This window comes from Scyliorhinus canicula, chromosome 8 (assembly GCF_902713615.1).
Source record: "Scyliorhinus canicula chromosome 8, sScyCan1.1, whole genome shotgun sequence".
NCBI lineage: Eukaryota > Metazoa > Chordata > Chondrichthyes > Carcharhiniformes > Scyliorhinidae > Scyliorhinus > Scyliorhinus canicula.
This window is the reverse complement of record NC_052153.1, coordinates 166164855-166186672: the sequence shown is the minus strand read 5'-3', so window position 1 is coordinate 166186672 and position 21818 is coordinate 166164855. Positions and strand designations below refer to the sequence as shown.

General features: G+C 48.8%; 2 protein-coding genes across 5 annotated transcripts in view; both read right to left on the bottom strand.

Moving 5' to 3' along the window:
- Positions 1-7128, bottom strand: part of LOC119970666 (LRP2 binding protein) — a 53103-nt gene extending 45975 nt beyond the window's left edge. For 2 of the 4 annotated variants that reach the window (XM_038805652.1, XM_038805655.1), the window contains exons 1-2: positions 6990-7128; positions 1809-1911 (exon numbers count right to left, since the gene is read on the bottom strand). In XM_038805652.1, the coding sequence (XP_038661580.1) occupies positions 1809-1837 (29 nt within the window). In that variant the 5' untranslated portion in view covers positions 1838-1911; positions 6990-7128. Of the gene's footprint in view, positions 1-1808; positions 1912-6837 lie in introns of all 4 variants that reach the window. The other 2 variants (XM_038805654.1, XM_038805653.1) reach the window with 2 other exon arrangements.
- A 5055-nt stretch (positions 7129-12183) lies between these two features.
- LOC119970665 (ufm1-specific protease 2-like) overlaps positions 12184-21818 on the bottom strand; it is a 102736-nt gene continuing 93101 nt past the window's right edge. Inside the window, exon 12 of the mRNA XM_038805650.1 lies at positions 12184-12656. Within this exon, the coding sequence (XP_038661578.1) occupies positions 12573-12656 (84 nt within the window). The 3' untranslated portion in view covers positions 12184-12572. The remainder of the gene's footprint in view (positions 12657-21818) is intronic.

Sequence of the window (21818 nt, the reverse complement as noted above, 5' to 3'; positions counted from 1 at the left end):
TGGATGGGATCAAGGCAAAGTGGAGAAAGAGTTGGGAGAGTTATGGAGGAGGAGTTCTGGTGTGAGGTGCTCTGGAGGGTGAACGCCTCCACCTCGTGTGCGAGGTTGGGGCAGATATTACTGGAACGAGGTGTTTAGGGTAATCTCCAAAGTGGTGCACGTGAAACTGGATTCAGTCCCTCGGGAGGCCATATTCGGGGTGTTGGACCAGCCAGGATTGGAAGCGGGCACGGAGGCAGATGTTGTAGCCTTCGCTTCGTTGATCGCCCGAAGGCAGATCCTGTTAGGGTGGAGATCAATCTCTCCACCCTGTGCCCTGGCATGGCGGGGGGACCTGCTGGAATTCTTGACGTTTGAAAAGGTCAAATTTGAACTGAGTGGAAGGATAGAGGGGTTCTACAATTCATGGGCGTAATTCATTATGCACTTGCAAGAATTGGATCACATCGAGCATTAGGGTGGGGGGACTGTATGTGTTAATGGTGACTATGGGTGATTCCTGATTCCTTTTTGTCATTTGTTGATGTTAACGTGCGGGCTAATGTTTGGGGGTTTGGTGGGAGGATGGAATCGTTGTAATTGATATGGGGATTGACATTACATTCGTTACTGATTATTGTTTATTGTTGGGTCTAAATTTGGGAGAAAATGTGAAAAAGGAGAATAAAAAATATTTAAAAAAGAAACCCTTCTATACTATGATTTTCAGTACTCTGGGACATTACTCAGAGATGTTGAAAAGAACTATATGAATATAAAATTGTGATGTGGCTTGAGGAGGAGGTGGACAAATTTCTAGTTTTTAATCGAAAGGCAAATTTGCTGCAGCTCATGAATTTTCAAACAGATGTGCCTCGAGACTAGTGGAAAATACTTTGTCAGTAGATTTCTGTTGCTCTACAGGTAGATTTGTGAGGGTTACTTTGCTGAGCTAACACATTGTTCCTGTTTACATATTGAGGCCTTCTGGATTGTATCAATATTTGCAGATGGTACCCCATGTAGAAAAACACTGCTTCAAATGAGAACATCTGTTTCCTGTCATGAATTTGTCCTATATTTCTTAATTCTTTAAAATCCTCTCTGCTCAGTGACGGTCAGTGAGCCTTTGTATTCATGTTTAGCTTCACTGGTGGGGAGGACGATTCACAAAAGGGCAGAAACAGAACAATTTTCCACTGAGAATTTTGAGATGATAACTTTAGGAATGTCTATGGCTCATTTCCGTTTAATTATTCAAAACATATTATAGTCCAAACAATTTAGAAATGCAATAATAAATTAGATTTAATAAGTAAACTAAATAATAGCTCAAATGCTTGGGAAAAGGTTTGAAGTAGTCCATTAAGGAAATTAAGTGTCTCCTACTATATGCACAAAGTCCAAAGAACAATCAAACAAAGCACATCAATGTTGTCCAAGAACTTTGGTCTAATAATTATTAATTCCAATGTTAATGAAACTTTTTAACAAATATTAATTTCTCTATGTAGGCAAACTATACCGGGCTAATCAAATGTACTGGGCTAAGCAAATATTTGAAAGCATAATTAGGTAAACTGCAATCAATTAAACTTAGTACTTTAAAAAGATAATAATCATGTTACTTATGTTCACTCCAGAAAGATTAGTATTAATTTATTTTCCTATGCAATGATAACTTTCATTTCATTGCTACTTACATAAAGATAAGCACTAACTTTGTGTCGAGATATATATGAGTTTATCCTGTAGACTGGAAAAAAAATGGAAAGCTAGGGACATGAATAGTTTAAGACGGTCACACAGCTTTGGTGTGTTTAACTTACAGAGGACGAATTTCCCTTCTGCATTCCATTCAGTACAGATGTGGTTAGCCAGGCAGATACTGTTTGAGAGATGTGAATAACATTCACCTGTGGACCATTCAACCTGAAAATAAGATCAGGAGTAAATTCGTAAAACTATTAGGTTGTATACAACCAGGTTCAAAGATTACTGGATCATTCAATAAATAAAATAAAGATTTACCTTTACATAGCAACTTCCATGACCTCGGAATCATAGAATTTAGTGCAGAAGGAGGCTATTTGGCCCATTAAGTCTGCACCGGACCTTGGAAAAAGCATCCCACGTTAACCCACGACACTACCCTATCCCTGCAACCCAACCTAACCTTTTGGACATTAAGGGGCAATTTAGCATGGCCAATCCACCTAACCTGCACATCCTTTGGACAGTGGGAAGAAACCGGAGCACCTGGAGGAAACCCAAGCAGACACGGGGAGAACGTGCAAACTTCACAGTCAGCTGAGGCCAGAATTGAATCCGGGACACTGGAGCTGTGAGGCAGCAGTGTTAACCACTGTGTCACCGTGGCGCTCTCAGGTCATCCCCAAGTACGTAATGGTCACTTTTGAAGTAGGAAACATGGCAGGCAACTTGATACAGGAAATGATACAAATGGCAATGTAATAAAGATCACCAGTGGGATTCTCCGTCGGCGGGATCCTCCACTTTGCCGGCAGCGCACCAACGCACACAGGTTTCCCAACACCGTGGGCTGGCAACAGTAGGAAACCCGATTGGCCGTCTGCCGGAATGGAGGATCTTGATGCTAGTGGGCACGTGCCCCGGAAAACAGGGCTGGTGGGACGGAGAATCCCGCCCCGGATATTCTTTTTGAACGATGTTGGTTGAAGGATAAATATTGACCAGCGCACCAGAGATAGCACTCCACTCTTCTTCAAACTGCTCCATGGAATTGTTTATGTCCACTTAAGTAAATGTAAATAAACTTTTTTGACACAAGTAGGCTTTTATTAACACTACAATGAAGTTACTGTGAAAAGCCCCTAGTTGCCACACTCTGGCGCCTGTTCAAGTACACGGAGGGAGAATTCAGAATTCTCAACTGGTACAGGAATTGAACCTGCGCTGCTGGCCTTGTTCTGTATCACACACCAGCTGTCTAGCCCATTGAGCTAAACCAGCCCTCCAGATGGGACCTTGGTTTAACATCTCATCCAAAAGACAACAGACTCTATAGTGCAGCAATCATGCGGTACTGCACTGGAGTGTCCAGCTAAATTTTTATGTTCAGCTCTTTGGAGTGAAGCAAGCACAATGTCAGTGAGACTAAAACTTGCAGAAACACAAAGGGAGAGAGTGAATTTAACTTCAGAAAACTAAAGCCAAATATGGCATGGTCCAGTGGCTGGGAGACTCTAACTTATATTAATGTTATTTGAGCAAAAGCCAATTAAAAGATAAAGTCAGTTTACTGTTGTAATTCTTTGCTGTTCTTTATGTGCTCAAAAATTAAATAAATCTAGTTTATGTAATTCATATGCATACACGTGAACGTACAAATTAGGAGCAGGAGTGGGCCACTCGCCCCTTTGAGCCTGTTCCGCCATTGAATAAGGTCATAGCTGATCTGATTGTAACCTCAACTCCACATTCCTATCTACCCTCAATAGCCTTTCACCCTCTTGCTTATCAAGAATCTATCTACCTCTGCTGTAAAAATATTCAAAGATTCTGCTTCCGTTGCCTTTTGATGTGGAGATGCCGGCATTAGACTGGGGTAAGCAAGAAGTCTTACAACACCAGGTTAAACAACAGGTTTGTTTCGAACCACTAGCTTCCGGACACTGCTCCTTCCTCAGGTGAATGAAGAGGTAGTTTCCAGAAACTTAAATATAGACAAAGTCAAAGATGCAAGACGATACTTTGAATGCAAGTCTTTGCAGGTAATTAAGTCGTTTCAGGTCCAGACGGAGCAACTGGAGAGAGGGATAATCACAGGTTAAAGAGGTGTGAATTGTCTCAAGCCAGGACAGTTGGTAGGATTTTGCAAGCCCAGGCTAGATGGTGTGGGGTGAATGTAATTCGACATGAATCCAAGGTCCTGGTTGAGGCCGTACTCATGTGTGCGGAACTTGGCTATAGGTTTCTGCTCGGTAATTCTGCATTGTGGCGCGTCCTGAAGGCCGCCTTGGAGAATGCTTACCCGAAGATCAGAGGCTGAATGCCCATGACTGCTGGTGTTCCCCGACTGGAAGAGAACATTCCTGCCTGGTGACTGTTGCGCGATGTCCGTTCATCCGTTGTCGCAGCGTCGGCATGGTCTCGCCAATGTACCACGTTTCGAGACATCCTTTCCTGCAGTGTATGAGGTAGACGACATTGGCCAAGTTGCACGAGAATGTACCACGTACCTGGTGGTGGTGTTCTCACGTGTAATAGTGGTACCCATGTCGATGATCTGGCACGTCGTGCAGAGATTGCCATGGCAGGGTTGTGTGGTGTCGTGGTCGCTGTTCTGAAGGCTGGGTAGGCTGCCTTTTGAAGAATACAGTTCCAAAAACCACGACTTCTGGGAGGAAACTTTTTCATCTCAGCTCTAAATGGGCGACCCCTTATTTTTAAACATTGCCCTCTGGCACTAGATTCTCCCACAAGAGGAAACATCTTCTCCAGAGAAGATTTAGATGTTGAGCTCAGCTTGAATGCAGTTATGGTGTTAAAGCCATCTTCCACGGTGAATTAGTGAGCATTAAAATTAAGTGGGCATTAACATTCTAGGATGGTGCAAATTGTAAAGGGTATTGCTTTTTGGGCGGCATTTTAGCACAATTGTTAGCACTGTTGCTTCACACCACCAGGGTCCCAGGTTCGATTCCCGGCTTGGGTCACTGTTTGTGCAGAGTCTGCATGATCTCCCCATGTCTGTGTGTGCTTTCTCTGGGTGCTCCGGTTTCCTTTTACAAGTCCCGAAAGATGTGCTGTTTGGTAATTCTCCCTCAGTGGACTCGAACAGGTGCCAGAGTGTGGCGACTCGGGGATTTTCACAGTAACTTCATTGCAGTGTTAATGTAGGCCTACTTGTGACAATAATAAAGATTATTATTATTATTATTCAACAGCTTCTGGTTCATAACACATGAGATGGACTTATGAAGAATGTTCACGAGAAGACTCCGACCATGCAATGACACCATATTGATGACAGTAATTTGTTCCAGGCAACATATATACATTAATTAATTTGATATTTAGCCAGTCGTGATGATGAGGATGAGCCAATGGCATCCAAAATGCTGGTCACTGCCAACCAACAAAGAAACAGGCAACGCCTCATAACTTCACAGAGATTTCTTGAAAGAGGGAAGGAGCCTTTGAAATATGCCTGGAGTTCCTTTGACGTTTTAAAGATGTCAGTATGAGCATTTTTGCATCCAAATCAAGTTGAGGGACTTGAGCAAATAATCCATGCTGACATTTGTTGCAGAACTGAAGGCTGCTGCTCTTTTTAGGATGTGTTCAACCGAAGCCCTGCCTGCCCTTTAAAAGCAGTGAAGTTTTTGTCTCCTGATCAATATTTACATTCAACTAATATTCAACTAACAAAAATATATTATCTAAGGCTTTGGGGCCTTGCTGTTGGTGCCGTTTTTATTCATTCATGGGATGCGCATGTTGATGGCTGGACCAACAATTATTGCCCATCCCTAATTGCCCTTGAACTTAGTGCCTTGCTAGGCCATTTCCGTGGGCATTTAAGAGTCAACCATATTATTGTGGAGTCACATGTAGGCTGGACCAGGTAAGGAAGACAGATTTCTTTCCCTAAAGGGCATTAGTGAACCAGATGGATTTTGTTGACAATTGACCATGGTTTCATGGTCATTGTTAGACTTTTTTTTAAATTACATATTTTTATTGAATTCAAATTTCACCATCTGCCATGAACCCAGGACCCCAGACCAATAACCTGGGTCTCTGGATTACTGGGCCAGTGACAATATAGCTCTGCCACCACCTGCCCCTATAATTAAATAACTATTATTTCACTACATTATAATAATGCACTTCAGAAAGTGCGTGACCAGCTTGTAAAGTACTTTGGGATCCCCGAGATCATGAACGGTGCTGTATAAATTTTTTTTGAAGCCTTCTCCACTACATTCTGTGGAAGTCATCAAGAGACAAACGAAAAGGACAGAATTGATTTAAAAACCTTCACAGGCGTTCAAAATTCCAAATATCTGAATGGCTTTTCAGTTATATAATAATAAGCTTTATTGTCGCAAGTAGGTTTACATTAACACTGCAATGAAGTTACTGTGAAAAGCCCCTAGTCTCCACATTCCGGCAACTGTTCGGGTACACGGAGGGAGAATTCAGAATGTCCAAATTACCTAACAAGCATGTCTTTCGGGACTTGTGGGAGGAAACCGGAACACCCGGAGGAAACCCACGCAGACACAGGGAAAACGTGCAAACTCTGCAGTGGCCCAAGCCGGGAATCGAACCTGAGACCCTGGTGATGTGAAGCAACAATGCTAACCACTGTGCTGCCCTAAGTATATTAAGTGCAGTGAATGGTTTGACATCCATGGCAGAACAATGGAAAAACTGTAGAAAACTGGAGGATGATACCTGCATTGATTCATAGAGTTCCGCCAGTTGCAGTGATCACCTGCATTGCTGCCCAAATCTATCAACAGATATGACATCTTGCATTTGCATGGCACCTTTCATGACCTCAAGATGTCCGAAAGTGCTGTGCACCTAATTAAATACTTTTTTAAAAGGGCAGTCACTGATTTAGTGTAGAGGGCAGAGCAACCAATTGGTGCACAGTAAGCTCTCATAAATAGCAATGTGATCATGACCAGATAATCTGTCTTTGTGTTGTTGGGTGGCGGGGGGCGGCAAATATTGGCCAGGGCACAATATATGCAAATTCCAATTGATGCATTCATCCCACACAGGTCATTATTCATTCCATCCACAAGTTATGCAGCATTTTTCTTGCATTGATATATATCTTATTTTGGATAAACTTGCATTTTTTCCGTGCGTCAGCATACTGTTTTCTATTCGTGCATGGCATGTTATGTACATTTTTTCCCCATACATTAATATGTAGTTTCACCACATCTTCGCTCTCAGTGCTGAGGCACGGCAGCAGCAGTTGGCGCCAGGCCTAATTTCCCCACCTGCTCTGGGCGCCTCGCATTGGCCCCTGCCAGCCTCCTTGCTTGACTCCTTTCCCGTTGTGATCGTTGGGCCAGGTTGCCGTGGAGACGGCCAAGCGCGCGCGCGCGCGCCCTGTCGTTGCTAGGCTGGCCGGAAGTCCGCCCCTTTGTTCCGGGTGCAACAAGATTACAGCGCTCCAGTGCTGTGAGCGCAAGAGTAAGGTTCCCAACGCAAAGCGGGTATTTGCCTCGGGTGTTGATGGAGGGTGGTGTCCCCAGGAAAACATTTGATCGAATAAATAGTTGGGCCCAATGACCTGGTATGAACTTGAATATCAATCTGTCTGCCAGGACTGAGGGACAGCTGAATGCAGAACTCTACGGACCAGCTCAGCATTTAGGATTTTATGAAAAGGCCACTTTGCGGCAAAGTAACTACTTCTAAACTTCCTGCACCTTCCCATGAAACTAATTGTATCAAAACTATATTAGGACCTTTCTGCCTGGATTAGGACTTCCTGTTCTCATAGCTACATTGATGGAATGATCTACAAAGCAAATTTTAAATGGGATTATGTCAAGTAAATACATACATATACATAGCGAGCAAGAGGCGGCTTTTTGGTCCTTCGAGTCTGCTCCGCCATTCAACACGATCATGGCTGATCATCCAACTCAATAGCCTAATCCTGCTTTCTCCCCATAGCCTTTGATCCCATTCTCCCCAAGTGCTATATCCAGCCACCTCTTGAATATATTCAAATGTGGTGATATGATTTTAATGTTAATATGAAAATGTCTTCTTCAGCCACCTTCTGCCTCAAATAATCTAGATTGGAACAACCTTTCGTACTTATCTAGACAATGACACACACATTAAAAAATCTCACCTGGTTCTTTTGCCAGCAACTTAATTCAGTCCTGAAATACATCTATTTCAATGTGGACCGAGCCCACCAGAATGCCCGGGCAGTAGGGTCCGGCGCCATCACTGATTTGTCCCGGGTCCAGGAGGTGATCGACGGGATGCATGTTGTCCTATGAGCACACGCAGATGACAGGCCACCTGAGACAAAGCGAGAGATACATGCAGCTGGTTGTGACCATCAGATGCGCATCATGCATGTTTGCGCCCGATACCCAGGCAGTGTGCACGATGTCTTCATCCTGGCACACTCAATGATTCCTGGCCTCTTCAAGGCGTACCCGGCTGGAGGGTTGGCTCCTGTGCAACAGGGGTTACCCACTGCGTGACCTATCCAAAGGTCACAGACCGATGCAGAGACCCGCTACAACGACACCCATGCAGCGACGTGGGGTGTAATTGAGCAGTGCTTCGGCATCTTGAAGATGCGGTTCAGGTGCCTGGACCGCTCTGGAGAGGCCCTCCAGTATAGCGCTAGGAGGGTCGTCCACATTGAGGTGGCATGTTGTGTCCACCACAACATTGCGCAGCAGAGGGGCGACGTGCTGGAGGAGGAGGATGCTGGACTCCTGCAATGAGGAGGATGCTGGGGAGTGTGAGGTTGGACAGAACATTGGGTCTGGGCAGACCAGATAGGCTGCACAGCATGTGCGTCAGGGCTAGCGGGCACAGGATGCTCTGATCGCCTCTAGGTTCACTGACTCGGGGGGGGGGGGGGGGGGGGGGGTGACTGGCCAGGAGCACAGACACCACATCCCACCCCTGGTCACAGCCCCGCCTACAACCCCCTTCGTGTTACATACCTGCCGCACTCCAGGGTGCGCATCCTCGGTTAGCAGCAACAGTGGGTCTAGTCCATGGGATGTAGGATGATGACAACCCGCTCGCTGATGAGCTCAGGTGCTCTTCATTGTTCGACAATGTCACCTTTGCCCACGGGAGGACTTTCCACCGTCCACCTGGGTGATCCCTGCATGTGGGCTGGCCATTCCATCACATGGTCCCATCGAATACCTGTGGTGGCAAGGTGGGACACCGGAACGTTGAACGCTGGCTGAACTACGGTGCCTGAGCCGTCTCTCAACGTCTGCCAATTCCTCCACGCAAACGCTGCGTCCAGCTCAGATCAACCCACCCCTCACACCCTTCTGACAGAGCACCAAGGCTGATTGTAAAGTTGTGGACAGGTGTTTAATGGGAACACATTCATACAGATACATGCCCTAGCTCCGATAGCTAAACGGTGCCTTACACTTCTGCCAACTTAACTGGTGTCTACTTTTCTCGCCTGGGCAATGCCGCCCATGCTCTCAGCCATGGCCCGCTGTGACTGGGCTATGCTCAGGAGTGCCGCTGAAATGCCCAGATGGCTCTGGCACATGGCTGCCTGTCCTGGGACTTGGCACCACCTGCATGTCCCAGACCTTGGACATGCTGATCCATAGTCCCCAAGGCATGCATGGCGGATGCCAGCCATGTTGTGTTGGCCTGGGTGGCACGCATGGCCGGCACCACCTCCTGCTGTTGGACTTATCCACCTGCATCTGCGATGATGGTTGCTCACCGGCAACCCTCATGTAGAGTCTGGCTCTGCAACTGCATCTCCACGATTGATGGGACTGTCTGTTCTAGAAGCCCAAAACCTATCCGGACGGCAGCTGGTCCCTGGGGTCAGCCTGCCCTCCGACCGTCCACCCCGTCAGGAGCATTTGTGTGGTGAGAACCAGATACCGTCCCAGGAAACACTTCTGGTAAGTACCCAATCGAGGTGCGTCTGGGATGGTGGAGGATATTGGAGACAGCTGTGATGGGAAATCGGTGTCATCATTGGACACGAGCTCCGGGGTCTCATCATATGGGTCCCCTCCGTGCCAGTATCCTCGTTGCTACTCGGCACCTGAGGCTCAGGCTGTAACTGGGGAACACCAGAAGGGCCCCATCCATCACCAACAGGTCCTGCAAGACACAAGACAAGATTCATTAGATTGCGCGCTGGGGGGTAGTGGTGGTGTGGAGTTGAGGGTGGTGTGAGGGTGAGGGTGTTGTGAGGGTGGTGTGGGGATGAAGGTAGTGTGAGGCTGGTGTGGGGGTGGCGTTTGGTAGGGGTTGACACACGTGCCACAGGGAACTGCAACTCAGTGGGCTCTCTCTTCCTCACCCGAGGCTTACCTCCACCCCGGCGGCTGCCCTTTCCTCAGGCCCGCCACCATATCCAGGGCCCACTGCTCTCCCGAGGTGAGGGGCTACAGGTCCAGTGGTCTCCCTCCAGTCTTCTCCCACACCCTGCAGTTATGAGCAGCCTTCTCCTGGAAGGGGGAGGGGTGAATCAGAAAATGCAGTGTTAAGACAGTCCAATGCATGCAGCCCAGGGGGTGGGTAGCTGGTGGCGCCCTGGCCACTGCGGCCGGTATCTGTGCCAGAATGTGGTGCAAGGAGGGGGCTTGGCACCCTGCGGATTGGGGTAACAGGTATGTTGGATGGGGGTTGGTGCCAGGTGCACAGTGCTGCCTGCTCACCCTGGCCACCTTGAGGAGGGTGTGCAGTTGTTTATGGCACTAGAGGACGGTCCGGATGGTGTCGCTGACAGCCTCTGCCAACTTCACCCAGGCATGGTGAACAGCGGTGGCTGGCAGCCTCCTTCCCGGGCCAGGGTTCAGGGTGGCCCGCCTTTTCACCAGTGTCCAGGAGTATCTCAAACTCGGCGTCGGTGAATCTTGGGGCCACTCTCCTTGCTGCCATCTTGTTGGCTGGAGTGGTGTGTGTGGGGAGTGAGGTGTGTATATGCGGCTGCAACTTCTGAGTGTCAATCGCAAATCCAACACTGTTTCTCATTGGAATTGATTGTGTTCCACATGCCCCGGTGCTAGCCCCTTAACGGTTGTGAATCGGTCCAGGTGCAACACCAGTTTTGCTGTCGTTGGAAGACCACGAATCCTGCCCCAGCATCAACAGGAATGGAGAATTCTGCCGGGTATCTTCAGCAATACAGTACTCTCTCAGTACACTGAATCCCAGGATATTACTGGAGTGGGTTAGCAGAAGGGAAATGTTTAAATCTCTTACTCTTAAGAGAGTTACTCTTTCTGTAAAAAAAGGCAGTGGGCGGGATTCTCCAGTTGCCGATGCTGAAATCTCATTCTGCGATCAGCCGAAGAGTACCTATTCCTGCTGAAATCGGGGGTGGCGCTTCTTTCAAGATGCTCCGCCCCCTCCAAAGCAGCATACTCTTAACAGTACACCGCGTGCCATATACCCGATACTCTGCCCCCGACCAGCCTAGGTCCCGACGGCGTGGTCTTACCTGCCGGGAATTCAGTGTGGCGGTTGCGAACTCAGTCCAGCACCGCCACAGTCGGGGAAGGGCCGATCCACGGGCAGAAGGGACTTTGTCAGGGGCTGGGGGCACTGTTGGGCGGTAGTCCGGGGCTCGCGAGTCGGCCAAAGTGGGGGGGGGGGGGGGGGGGGGGGGTGGCCTATTTTGCAGGCTGGGTCCGCGCGTGGCGGCACCATGTTGTACAGTGCGGCAACATACGGAATGCTTGCCTTCATTGGACAGAGCATAGAGTATAAAATCTAGCAGGTCATGTTACAATTGTATAGAACCTTGGTAAGGCTGAACTTGGAATATTGCACACAATTCTGGTCGTCCCATTACCAGAAGGATGTGGAGAGGGTACAGAGGTGGTTTATCAAAATTTTGCCTGGTCTTGAAGGTGCTAGCTATGTGGGGAGGCTGAATAGACTTGGTCTGTTTTCATTAGAACGACTAAGGTTAAAGTGTGACCTGATAGAGGTCTACAAGATTATGAGGGGCATGGCTGAGTGGATGGGCAGGCACTCTTTCCCAGGGTGAAGGGGTCAGTCACCAGGGGGCATAAGTTTAAGGTCCATGGGGCACAGTTTAGAGATGTGTGAAGCAGGTTTTTTTTACGCAGAGGGTGGTGAGTGCCTGGAACGCGTTGCCAGGGAAGGTTGTGGAAGCAGATACATTAACAGCATTCAAAAGGCATCTCAATAAATACATGGATAGGATGGGTATAGAGGGATACAGCACTAGGAAGTGCTGAGGGTTTTTGGTCAAGGGTGGTATCATGACCGGTACAGACTTGGAGGGCCGAAGGGCCTGTTCCTGTGCTTGATTGTTCTTTGTTCTCAATCAATCTATTTTGGAGCAACATTTTCTTGGTACTTAGATAATTAACTTATTTATTCTTATGTAAGTTTATTTAGTGGGCCAAGTCTGCTGAAGGTGCTTTTGCAATATGTAAATACAACCCATTGATTCTTGCCTTTATCTTTAAAGATTTCTTAAGTTTTAATAGATTCTTTAATTTCATAGATTTGACATTTTATTAAAAAGCAGACAGATTGATAAACACACTGCAAATTACTAAATAGTAAATGCCAATCATCTTTCAAGAAGTATCGGCAATCTGAAACGCAAAAGAGTGTTTTTACAGTTTGACTGTCCTGCATAGGAAGCTGTTTAAGCAATAAAGTAGCGAACATACATTTAGCTGTGGTTTTTATTGCAGTACTATGTAAAGCATATATGACAACACTCAAATTCAAATTTGGTTTGAAGAACTGTGAAAATTGTAAGGGTTCTGGCCATCCGAAAATTCTGTTCCTTTCCAGGCACAACTTTATACGTGTATGACACTCCAGCAATGGTGGCTTTAAATACCCTGTGGCCTCTGAGGCAGGCAGATGTTGTACGGTTCCATCAGATTCCAGAAATCTTCACCTTTCCAATCAATAGCCTGAAATACACACGATAAATGGTTACTTACAATACATACAAATTCAAGTCATTGAATCAGCCTATTTATAAATGTGCAAGAATTTTTAAAAGACAATGGACTGGAAGGAGAAGGAGGACATTGAACTGTGGAGGTGTGAGGAGATGGGTGCTTTTTCTGTTTTTTCCTGTATTTTTTCTTTTGTCGGTTGCTGGAGAACTGTTCTCCAAGGCAAGTGGAAAGGGGGAGCTCCTCCCCATCTTATCGCAGGCCTCAATATCTTTAATCTTGAAGAAGGACAAGGATCCGGAGCACTGTGGGTCCTACCGCCCGACATCACTGCTGATCGTAGACTCGAGTTGTTGGCAAAGATCTTGGCCTCGCGGATTGAGGACTGTGTGGCAGAGGTGATAGGAGAAGACCAGAGGGGGTTTATAAATGTTATAAACAATGTTAGGCACCTGTTGAACGTTATAATGATGCCCTCAGAGGGACGGAATGTGTCGGTGGCGGTCACTATGGACGTGGAGCAGGCCTCTGACTGGGTAGAATGGGAATATTTGTGGGAGCTTTGAGGCGTTTTGGGTTCGGGCAGGGGTTTGTGGACTGGGTCCGGTTGTTGTATGATTTGCCGACAGCGTGTGTAAGGACGAACTTGGTGAGATTGGGGTATTTTAGACTGCATCGTGGGAAGAGGAAGGGATGCCCACTCTCCCCATTACTCTTTGCCTTGGCGATAGAGCCACTGGCAATGGCGCTTAGTGTGTCAAGGGATTGGAAAGGGATTATGTGGGGAGGGGTGGAACATAGGGTCTCGCTATACGCAGGCGACCTTTTGCTCAACATATTGGACCCATTGGAAGGCATTGGAGGGATCATGGGTACTTAGGTGAAATTCAGCCAGTTTTAAACATGGGGAAGAGTTAGGTATGTCTGATCCAGGCGAGGGGGCAGGAGGGGAGGCTGGGTGAGCTGCCGTTCAAGGGAGTGAGGAGAATTTCAGGTATCTGGGCGGTTTGGGGTCCTATTTTTGGGGGGCAGCTTCGGGAGCTTGGAGGGACTGGTAGAGGAGTGTGAGCTGCCCAGCGGGAATGGGTTCAGGTACTTACAAGTATAAGACTATGTGAGGAAACAGGTGTCGTCCGTGGGGCCAGGGTATCAGTGATTTATAAATAATTAATGGACTGGGGGGGGCACCCCGACAGGAGAAGTTAAGCAGAAGCGGGAGGAAGAGCTGGGGAGGATACTGGAGGCTGAGTTATGGGAGGAGGCTCTGAAAAGAACATAGAACATACAGTGAAGGAGGCCATTTGGCCCATCGAGTCTGCACTGACCCACTTAAGCCCTCACTTCCACCCTATCCCCGTAACCCAATAACCCCTCCTAACCTTTTTGGACACTAGGGGCAATTTAGCATGGCCAATCTATCTAACCTGCACGTCTTTGGACTGTGGGAGGAAACCGGAGCACCCGGAGGAAACCCACGCAGATATGAGGAGAATGTGCAGACTCCGCACAGTGACCCAGTGGGGAATCGAACCTGGGACCCTGGCGCTGTGAAGCCACAATGCTATCCAGTGTGCTACCGTGCTGCCCAAAAGGGTGAATGCATCCTCTTCATGCGCTAGGCTTAGCCCCATTCATACAACGGTTGGTAATGTGAGCAGGTTTTTTGATGGGCTGAAGGATAGATGTGGGCGGTGCGCGGGGGACATGTTTTGTGCCTGTCCAAAGCTGAAGGGATTTTGTCTGGTTTTCACTAACGTGATGTCTGAGGTGCTGAGGGTGAAGGTGGTCCCGAGTCCAGAATTGGCAATTTTTGGTGTGTCGGGAGACCGGGGGTTCCAGGGGTGAGAGAGGCCGATGTTTTGGCCTTTGCCTTTCTGGTAGTCCGGAGATGGATCCTGTTGGGATGGATGGACCTAGAATCACCCAAACTGGAGGTGTGGGTGAGCGATGTTGCGGAATTCCTTAGGCCAGAAAAAAATCAATTTTGCTTTGAGAAGGTGTGTGGAGGAGTTTGCCTGGAGATGGAAACCGGGATTTTAAAAAAATTTTTAAAAAATTTATCCTTGAAGTGGATATGTTCGTAAACATTGAAGTCAGAGCATTTCAGAGTTACTGAACCAGGAAGGAATGAGGCAAGGCTCACTGCTGTCTGAGTGTGTGTGTATGTATGGAGGCTGTCAATCGCAGCCCACTAAGGGAAACAAATGGCTTGCAAGGATCTAAGGGGCTTAAGCACAGGTCACTGCTTTCTCTTTCCACGAATTGAAACGTGGTGCTTCCTCTGTCTGAACTATCAGGTGAAATTTTTAGAACTGCCTGTGTCAGGATAGCTTTCTCAGCTTCTAGACAGGGATTTCTTTTCTGGGGCCTTCCTGACAGGTTTCTCTTTTCTGGGGGGGGGCTACTTCTTGACAGGGGTCTCTTTTCTTGGGGGGGGGGGGGTCCCTCTATTTAAGGGGTCTCTGTGTAGGGGCCCGCCTATTTAGGGGGTCTCTGTGGCGGGTCTCTCCTACTTAGAGGATCCTCCTCTCTAGGGGGCTTCTGTGGGAGGAGGATTACCCCTGTACTTGGGGGAACCCAGAAAATCCAGGTGTGTAGGGGATGATGTGCATTGCGGGAAGAGGTGAGGGGCTGATTGCGAACCTCACTATCGGGCCAACACTTCAGAATGGCAGCCCAATAACAGGATTCCCTCGGAAATAACCTCTTAACCCTTGCCATGCATAAATTTTGTTGCGCAAATAAGTTGCAATTCACCTCCGGCGGAAGAACATGGGGCGTGATTCACCGCTTGCCATCGCAGAAATTGTATTCAGCGATTGGGTAGACAATCCCTTTTGACATTGAAATCGGGGCGGCGCCTGTTTTCGGATGTTCTGCCCCCTCCAAAATGGTGTCACCGATGAGTTTGCGATACACTGTTGGGATGGCCTGAGGACGTCACCTGAAGGCCCTCTCCTGATGTTCCGCCCCCAATGAGCCCATTTCATGACAGCGTGGACCACTTGTGGTCTATGTTTTCGTCAACCTCGCATTGTGGGTGCAGACTGTGTCCAGCGCAGCCACAGTCGGCGGGGGGGGGCGCGTACCACTGGCTGGGGGGGGGGGGGGTTCAGTGGGAGCTGGGGGGGATTGGTGGGGAGTGGTCCGGGGGTGGCTGCGGGGGCAGGCCGGGTCTGTGTGCGGCCGCGCCATTTTTTTTTAATAAACATTTTATTGAGGTATGTTTTGGTATTATAACAACAACACGATAAACAATGTACATGAAACTATAAACATAGTGCAAAAGCCGTCTCCCTCCCTTACAGGTTCCACCTTTATTAACCCCCTACTCTAAGCTAAACTAACCCCTCCCTTCTGTTGACGATTTGTTTTCCACGAAAAAGTCGACGAACGGTTGCCATCTCCGGGCAAACCCTAACAGTGACCTTCTCAAGGCGAACTTGATTTTCTCCAAACAGAGAAAACTAGCCATGTCCGAAAGCCAGGTCTGCGACTTCTGGGGCTGAGTCCCTCCAAGCTAACAGTATCCGTCTCCGGGCTACCAGGGAAGCAAAGGCCAGAACGTCTGCCTCTTTCTCCTCCTGGATTCCCGGGTCTTCCGATACCCCGAAAATCATCACCTCTGGACTCAGCGCCACCCTTGATTTTAACACAGTGGACATGACATCTGCAAACCCCTGCCAAAATCCCTTAAGCTTCGGACATGGCCAGAACATGTAGACATGGTTCACTGGTCCTCCGGCACATTTTGCACACCTGTCTTCCACACCAAAGAATCTGCTCATCCGGGCTACTGTCATGTGAGCCCGATGAACGACCTTAAATTGTATCAGGCTAAGCCTGGCACATGTTGCGGACGCGTTGACTCTACTTAACGCGTCCGCCCATAGACCATCCTCTATCTCTTCTCCCAGCTCCTCCTCTCACTTGCGCTTCAGCTCCTCTGTCTGCGTCTCCTCTGACCCCATACGTTCCTTGTAAATGTCTGAGAAGCTCCCTTCTCCCACCCATCCTCTGGAAACTACCCTGTCCTGAATCCCCCTTAGCGGTAGGGGCGGGAAGGTTGACACCTGTTTACATAAGAAGTCCCTCACCTGCAGATACCCGAATTTGTTTCCCCTCGCCAACCCAAACTTCTCCTCCAGCGCCCTCATATTCGGAAAGCTCCCCTCTATAAACATATTCACCCATTCTCTCAATCCCTGCTCTCCGCCATATCTGGAACCTCCCATCCAGTTTCCCGGGGCAAACTGGTGATTATTACAGATTGGGGACCACACCGGTGCTCCCTCTGCTCCCACATGTCTCCTCCATTGCCCCCAGGCTCTCAGGGCCACCACCACCATGGGACTGGTGGAGTACCGTGCCAGCAGGAACGGCAGAGGCGCAGTTACCAACACCCCTAAACTGGTGTCCTTGCATGTAGCCGCCTCCATACGCTCCCATGCCGACCCCTCCCCTATTTCCTGATCATGGCTATATTCGCCGCCCAATAATAGTTACTAAAATTTGGCAGCGCCAGCCCGCCCTCTCCCCGACTCCGCTCAAGCATTACCTTCCTTACCCACGGGGTCTTGCCCGCCCAAACAAAGTCAGAGATCACTTTGTTGACCCGTTTAAAAAAGGACTACGGAATAAAGAAGGAGAGACATTGAAACACAAATAGGAATCTCGGGGGGACCGTCATCTTCACCGTCTGCACCCTCCCAACAGGAGCGCGTCCCATCTCCGAAAATCGTCCTAAATTTGGTCTACTAGCCGGGCCAGATTGAATTTATGCAGCAGGTCCCATTCCCGCATCACTTGAATGCCTAGGTACCTAAAGCTTCCCCCTACTAATCTAAACGGCAGCTCCCCCAATTGCCTCTCCTGTCCCCTCGCCTGGACCGCAAACATCTCACTTTTCCCCATATTTAGCTTATACCCCGAAAATCGGCCAAATTCCCCAAGAATCCTCATGATTTCTTCCATCCCCTCTATTGGGTCCTATACATACAGACGCAGGTTGGCTGCATAGAGTGAGACTCTGTGCTCTACCCCCCTACCCCAGACCAGCCCCTTCCAGCCCCTTGAGGCTCTCAGAGCAATTGCCAACGGCTCTATAGCTAGCGCGAACAACAGTGGGGAGAGGGGGCATCCCTGTCTCGTCACCCGGTGCAGTCTAAAATAGTCCAATATAGTTCTATTCGTCCATAGGAGCCTGATACAGCAACCTGACCAAGTCAATAAAGCCCCACCCAAATCCGAACTGTTCCAATACCTCCCACAGATAATCCCATTCTACCTGATCAAATGACTTTTCTGCATTCATTGCGATCACTACTTCCACCTCCCTACCTTCCGGGGGCATCATGATCACATTTAACACCTTTCTTACATTGGCCACCAACTGCCTACCCTTAACAAACCCCGTCTGGTCCTCCCTAATAACGTCCGGAACACAATCCTCAATCCTGGAGGGCATAATTTTGGCCAGCATTTTGGCGTCCACATTCAATGCGGATATTGATCTGTAAGTCCCACACAGCTCCGGGTTCTTGTTCCGCTTCAAAATCAGCAAAACCGTGGCCTGTGACATCGTCGGGGGCAGCACCCCTCTTTCCCTTGCCTCATTGAACATCCTCATCCCCAATATCCCATTATTTTATAAAACTCCACTGGGTATCGTCCAGCCCTGGGGCTTTACCCGCTTGCATGGCCTTCAGACCCTCCACTATCACTTCCAACCCGGTTGGGGACCCCAGCCCTTCTACCAGCTCCCCGTCCACCTTTGGGAAATTCAGCCCCCAAGAAGTGCCTCATCCCCTCCGGCCCTGTAGGGGGTTCCGACCTATACAGCCTACTATAGGAATGCCTAAACGCATTATTCACCCCTGCTGAATCTCCATCCAGGTTCCCATCTCCGTCATTTACTTTCCCCATCCCCCTGGCTGCCTCCCTCTTCCTAAACTGCTGTGCAAGCATTCTGCTGGCCTTCTCTACATACTCATAGATCGCCCCCCTCACCTTTTTTAGCTGCTCCACCGCCCTCCCTGTGGTTAACAAGCTAAACTCCGCCTATAGCCTCCGCCGTTCCCTTAAAATCCCTGCCTCTGGGGTCTCTGTATACCTCCAATCGATCTGTCGTATCTCCTTTACCAGTCGGTCCGTCTTTGCCCTGTCCACCTTCTCCCTATGGGTCCTTATCGAGATCCGCTACCCTCTGACCACCGCCTTCAGTGCTTCCCAGACCATCGCTACTGAAATTTCCCCCGTGTCGTTGACCTGCAGGTAGTTCCAAATACATTTCCTCAGCCGCTCGCACACTCCTTCATCAGCCAAAAGTCCAGCATCTAACCTCCAGTGCAGGTGCTAGTTACTGTCTTTACTAACCTGCAGGTCAACCCAGTGCGGAGCATGGTCTGAGATTGTGATCGCCAAGTACCACTGTCCACCATCCCTGAGAGTAAGGTCCTGCTCAAAATGAAGAAATCGATCCGGGAGTACACCTTATGCACGTGTGAGTAGAAGGAGAACTTCTTCACCCTCGGCTGCCCAAATCTCCATGGATCCACCCCCCCCCCCCCCCATCTGCTCCATGAACCCTTTTAGTTCCTTTTCCATTGCTGGCAACCTGCCCGTTTTTGAGCTTGACCGGTCCAAGCCAGGGTCAATAACTGTGTTGAAGTCCCCTCCCATGACCAACCTGTGCGAGTCCAGGTCCGGTATCTTCCCCAGCATCCTCTTCATAAACTCCACATCATCCCAATTTGACGCATACTCATTTACTAATACCACCTGCATCCCCTCCAGTTTCCCACTGACCATAATGTACCGACCTCTCACATCCTAAATTATTCTACCCGCCTCAAACACCACCTGCTTATTGATCAGGATCGCAACCCCTCTAGTCTTTGAATCCAGTCCCGAGTGAAAGACCTGACTGACCCAGCCTTTCCACAATCTAATCTGGTCAGTTACTCTAAGGTGCGTCTCCTGCAATATTACCACATCCATCTTCAGTCCCCTAAGATGCTCGAACACACGTGTCCTCTTGACCGGCCCATTTAACCCTCAAACAGTCCAGGTGATCAGCCTAGTTGGGGGGCTCATTAAAACCTCCTTCGCCAATCAGCCATCCCCTTTTTTGGGCCCACCTCCAGCCCATGCTCCGCGCCTCCACCAGCCCGCCCCCAGGCAGCCTCCACCCCCAACCTCCTCTCTGTCCATTGGCCCAAGTCCCTCCCTCGTCAGCAGAACATTCCCCCCCCCCACCCCCTCCTCAGTAACAACACGCTGTAACCCAACCCCTTTGATAAACCGAACATATGCACATCCCCCACTGCGCTTCCGTGAGCTAGCACGCCCAGCTAGCTTGGTGGTCCCCATCCCTATCTTGATGGCGCCGGATAGTCTCCCACCTATTGTTCCCTCCCCACCCTCTACCACACTCATAAAAACATACTCAAACATCAAACAATCCCCACACAATTGCCCAACAGAAAAACACCAAAATCTAAACAAGCACACCTCCATCCCCCAACAGTGCAAATGAAAACTTTAACTCACTCAGCTCTGCCACTGGTCCCAAATCAATACAGAAGGCATTACAAACAGCTTCCACAAAACGAAAAACAAGAAACTTTTTTAAAAAAGAACAGAGGAACGAAAAAAAAATGAATGTTGCAGTAAAGTTCAAACGTTCTCAGTCCACCACCAGCCCTTTCCTTTTCACGAAGTCCAGCATGTCCTCAGACGACTCAAAATAAAAGTGCTGTTCCTCGTACGTAACCCAGAGACGGGCCAGATACAAGAGTCCGAACTTCACCTTTTTCTTAAAAAGGATCGACATAATCTGGTTAAAGCATGCTCTTCTCCTGGCCACCTGCACACTCAGGTCTTGGTGGACCCGCAGGATATTATTGTCCCACTTACAGCTCCGTGTCTGCTTGGCCCACTGTAGAATGCGCTCCTTATCCAAGTACCTGTGGAATCTCACCACCATTGTCCTCGGGGGTCTCCTGTTCGTGGTTTCCTTACGAGTGCTCTGTGAGCCCTGTCCACCTCCAAGGGCTGGGAGAATGCCCCATCCCCTATCAGCTTCTCAAACATATCTGCGATGTATGCCCCAGCATCCGCTCCTTCGGACCCCTCCGGGAGCCCAACAATTCTCAAGTTCTGCTGGTGGGACCTGTCCTCTAGGTCCTCCACCTTCTTCAGGAGCTTCTTCTGCTGGTCTCTCAGCATCCTGACGTCCAACTCCAGCGCAGTTTCATGTTCCTCCTGCTCAGCTAGCGCCTTCTCCAACTTCTGGATCGCCCGATATTGGGCGTCCAATCTAAGCTCTAGCCGCTCAATCGACTCTTTTATTGGGTCCAAACAGTCCGGTTTTTGCTTAGCAGAGCCTTTCTGAATAACTTGCATCAGCTGCTCCATTGACCGCTGGGTCGACAAACCAGAGGTCCGGACCTCCGCCATGCTGTCTCCCGCTGCAGCTTCAGCACAAGCCTTCTCTGTCTTTCTATTTCTGCCTTTACGAAGAACTTCTAGTCCTTCTCTCCAGGCACCAAGGTGGGAATTCAGTACACAATTGCCTCTGCCTTCAGTTTTACAATTCAAGTCCGGTAGAAAATCAGGGGAAAAGGTCCAAAAGTCCACACCGAGCGGGAGCCACCAAATGTGCGACTTACTCCTTCATAGCCGCCACCGGAAGTCCGCAGCCGCGCCATGTTGTACAGACTGCTGCAGGTCATCGCCTTGCACAAAGGCCACGGACCCTGTAATTCTCCAGCAGTTTCTGTTGGAACGCCGGGGGTTTCTACGTGGCGCCGCTGCTAGCCCCTGACCAGGCGGAGCATCGGTGCAGGGGCGGCACTGACATTTTCAAGACAAGACTAGACACATAGCCTCAAAATGGGTGATTCTAGCCCATAGTCTCCCAAACAGAGAATTTTGCCCTGTATTTATTTTTCTTTCTAACAAAATAGTGGAATGTTAAAGTTCAAGTAAACATCTCTCAGTTTCAAAACGTAATGCTCAGATGCAGGTTTAGAGCATCCAACAATAAATGTGTAAAATGTACTGCAAAAATTAGCGGTGTAAATCAAATGAAAACAGTTCTTGTTCCGCAGATGGAATCTCTTTGAAGGCAATGAGACGAAAATTTTAATTGATAAATCATTTTACTATTCC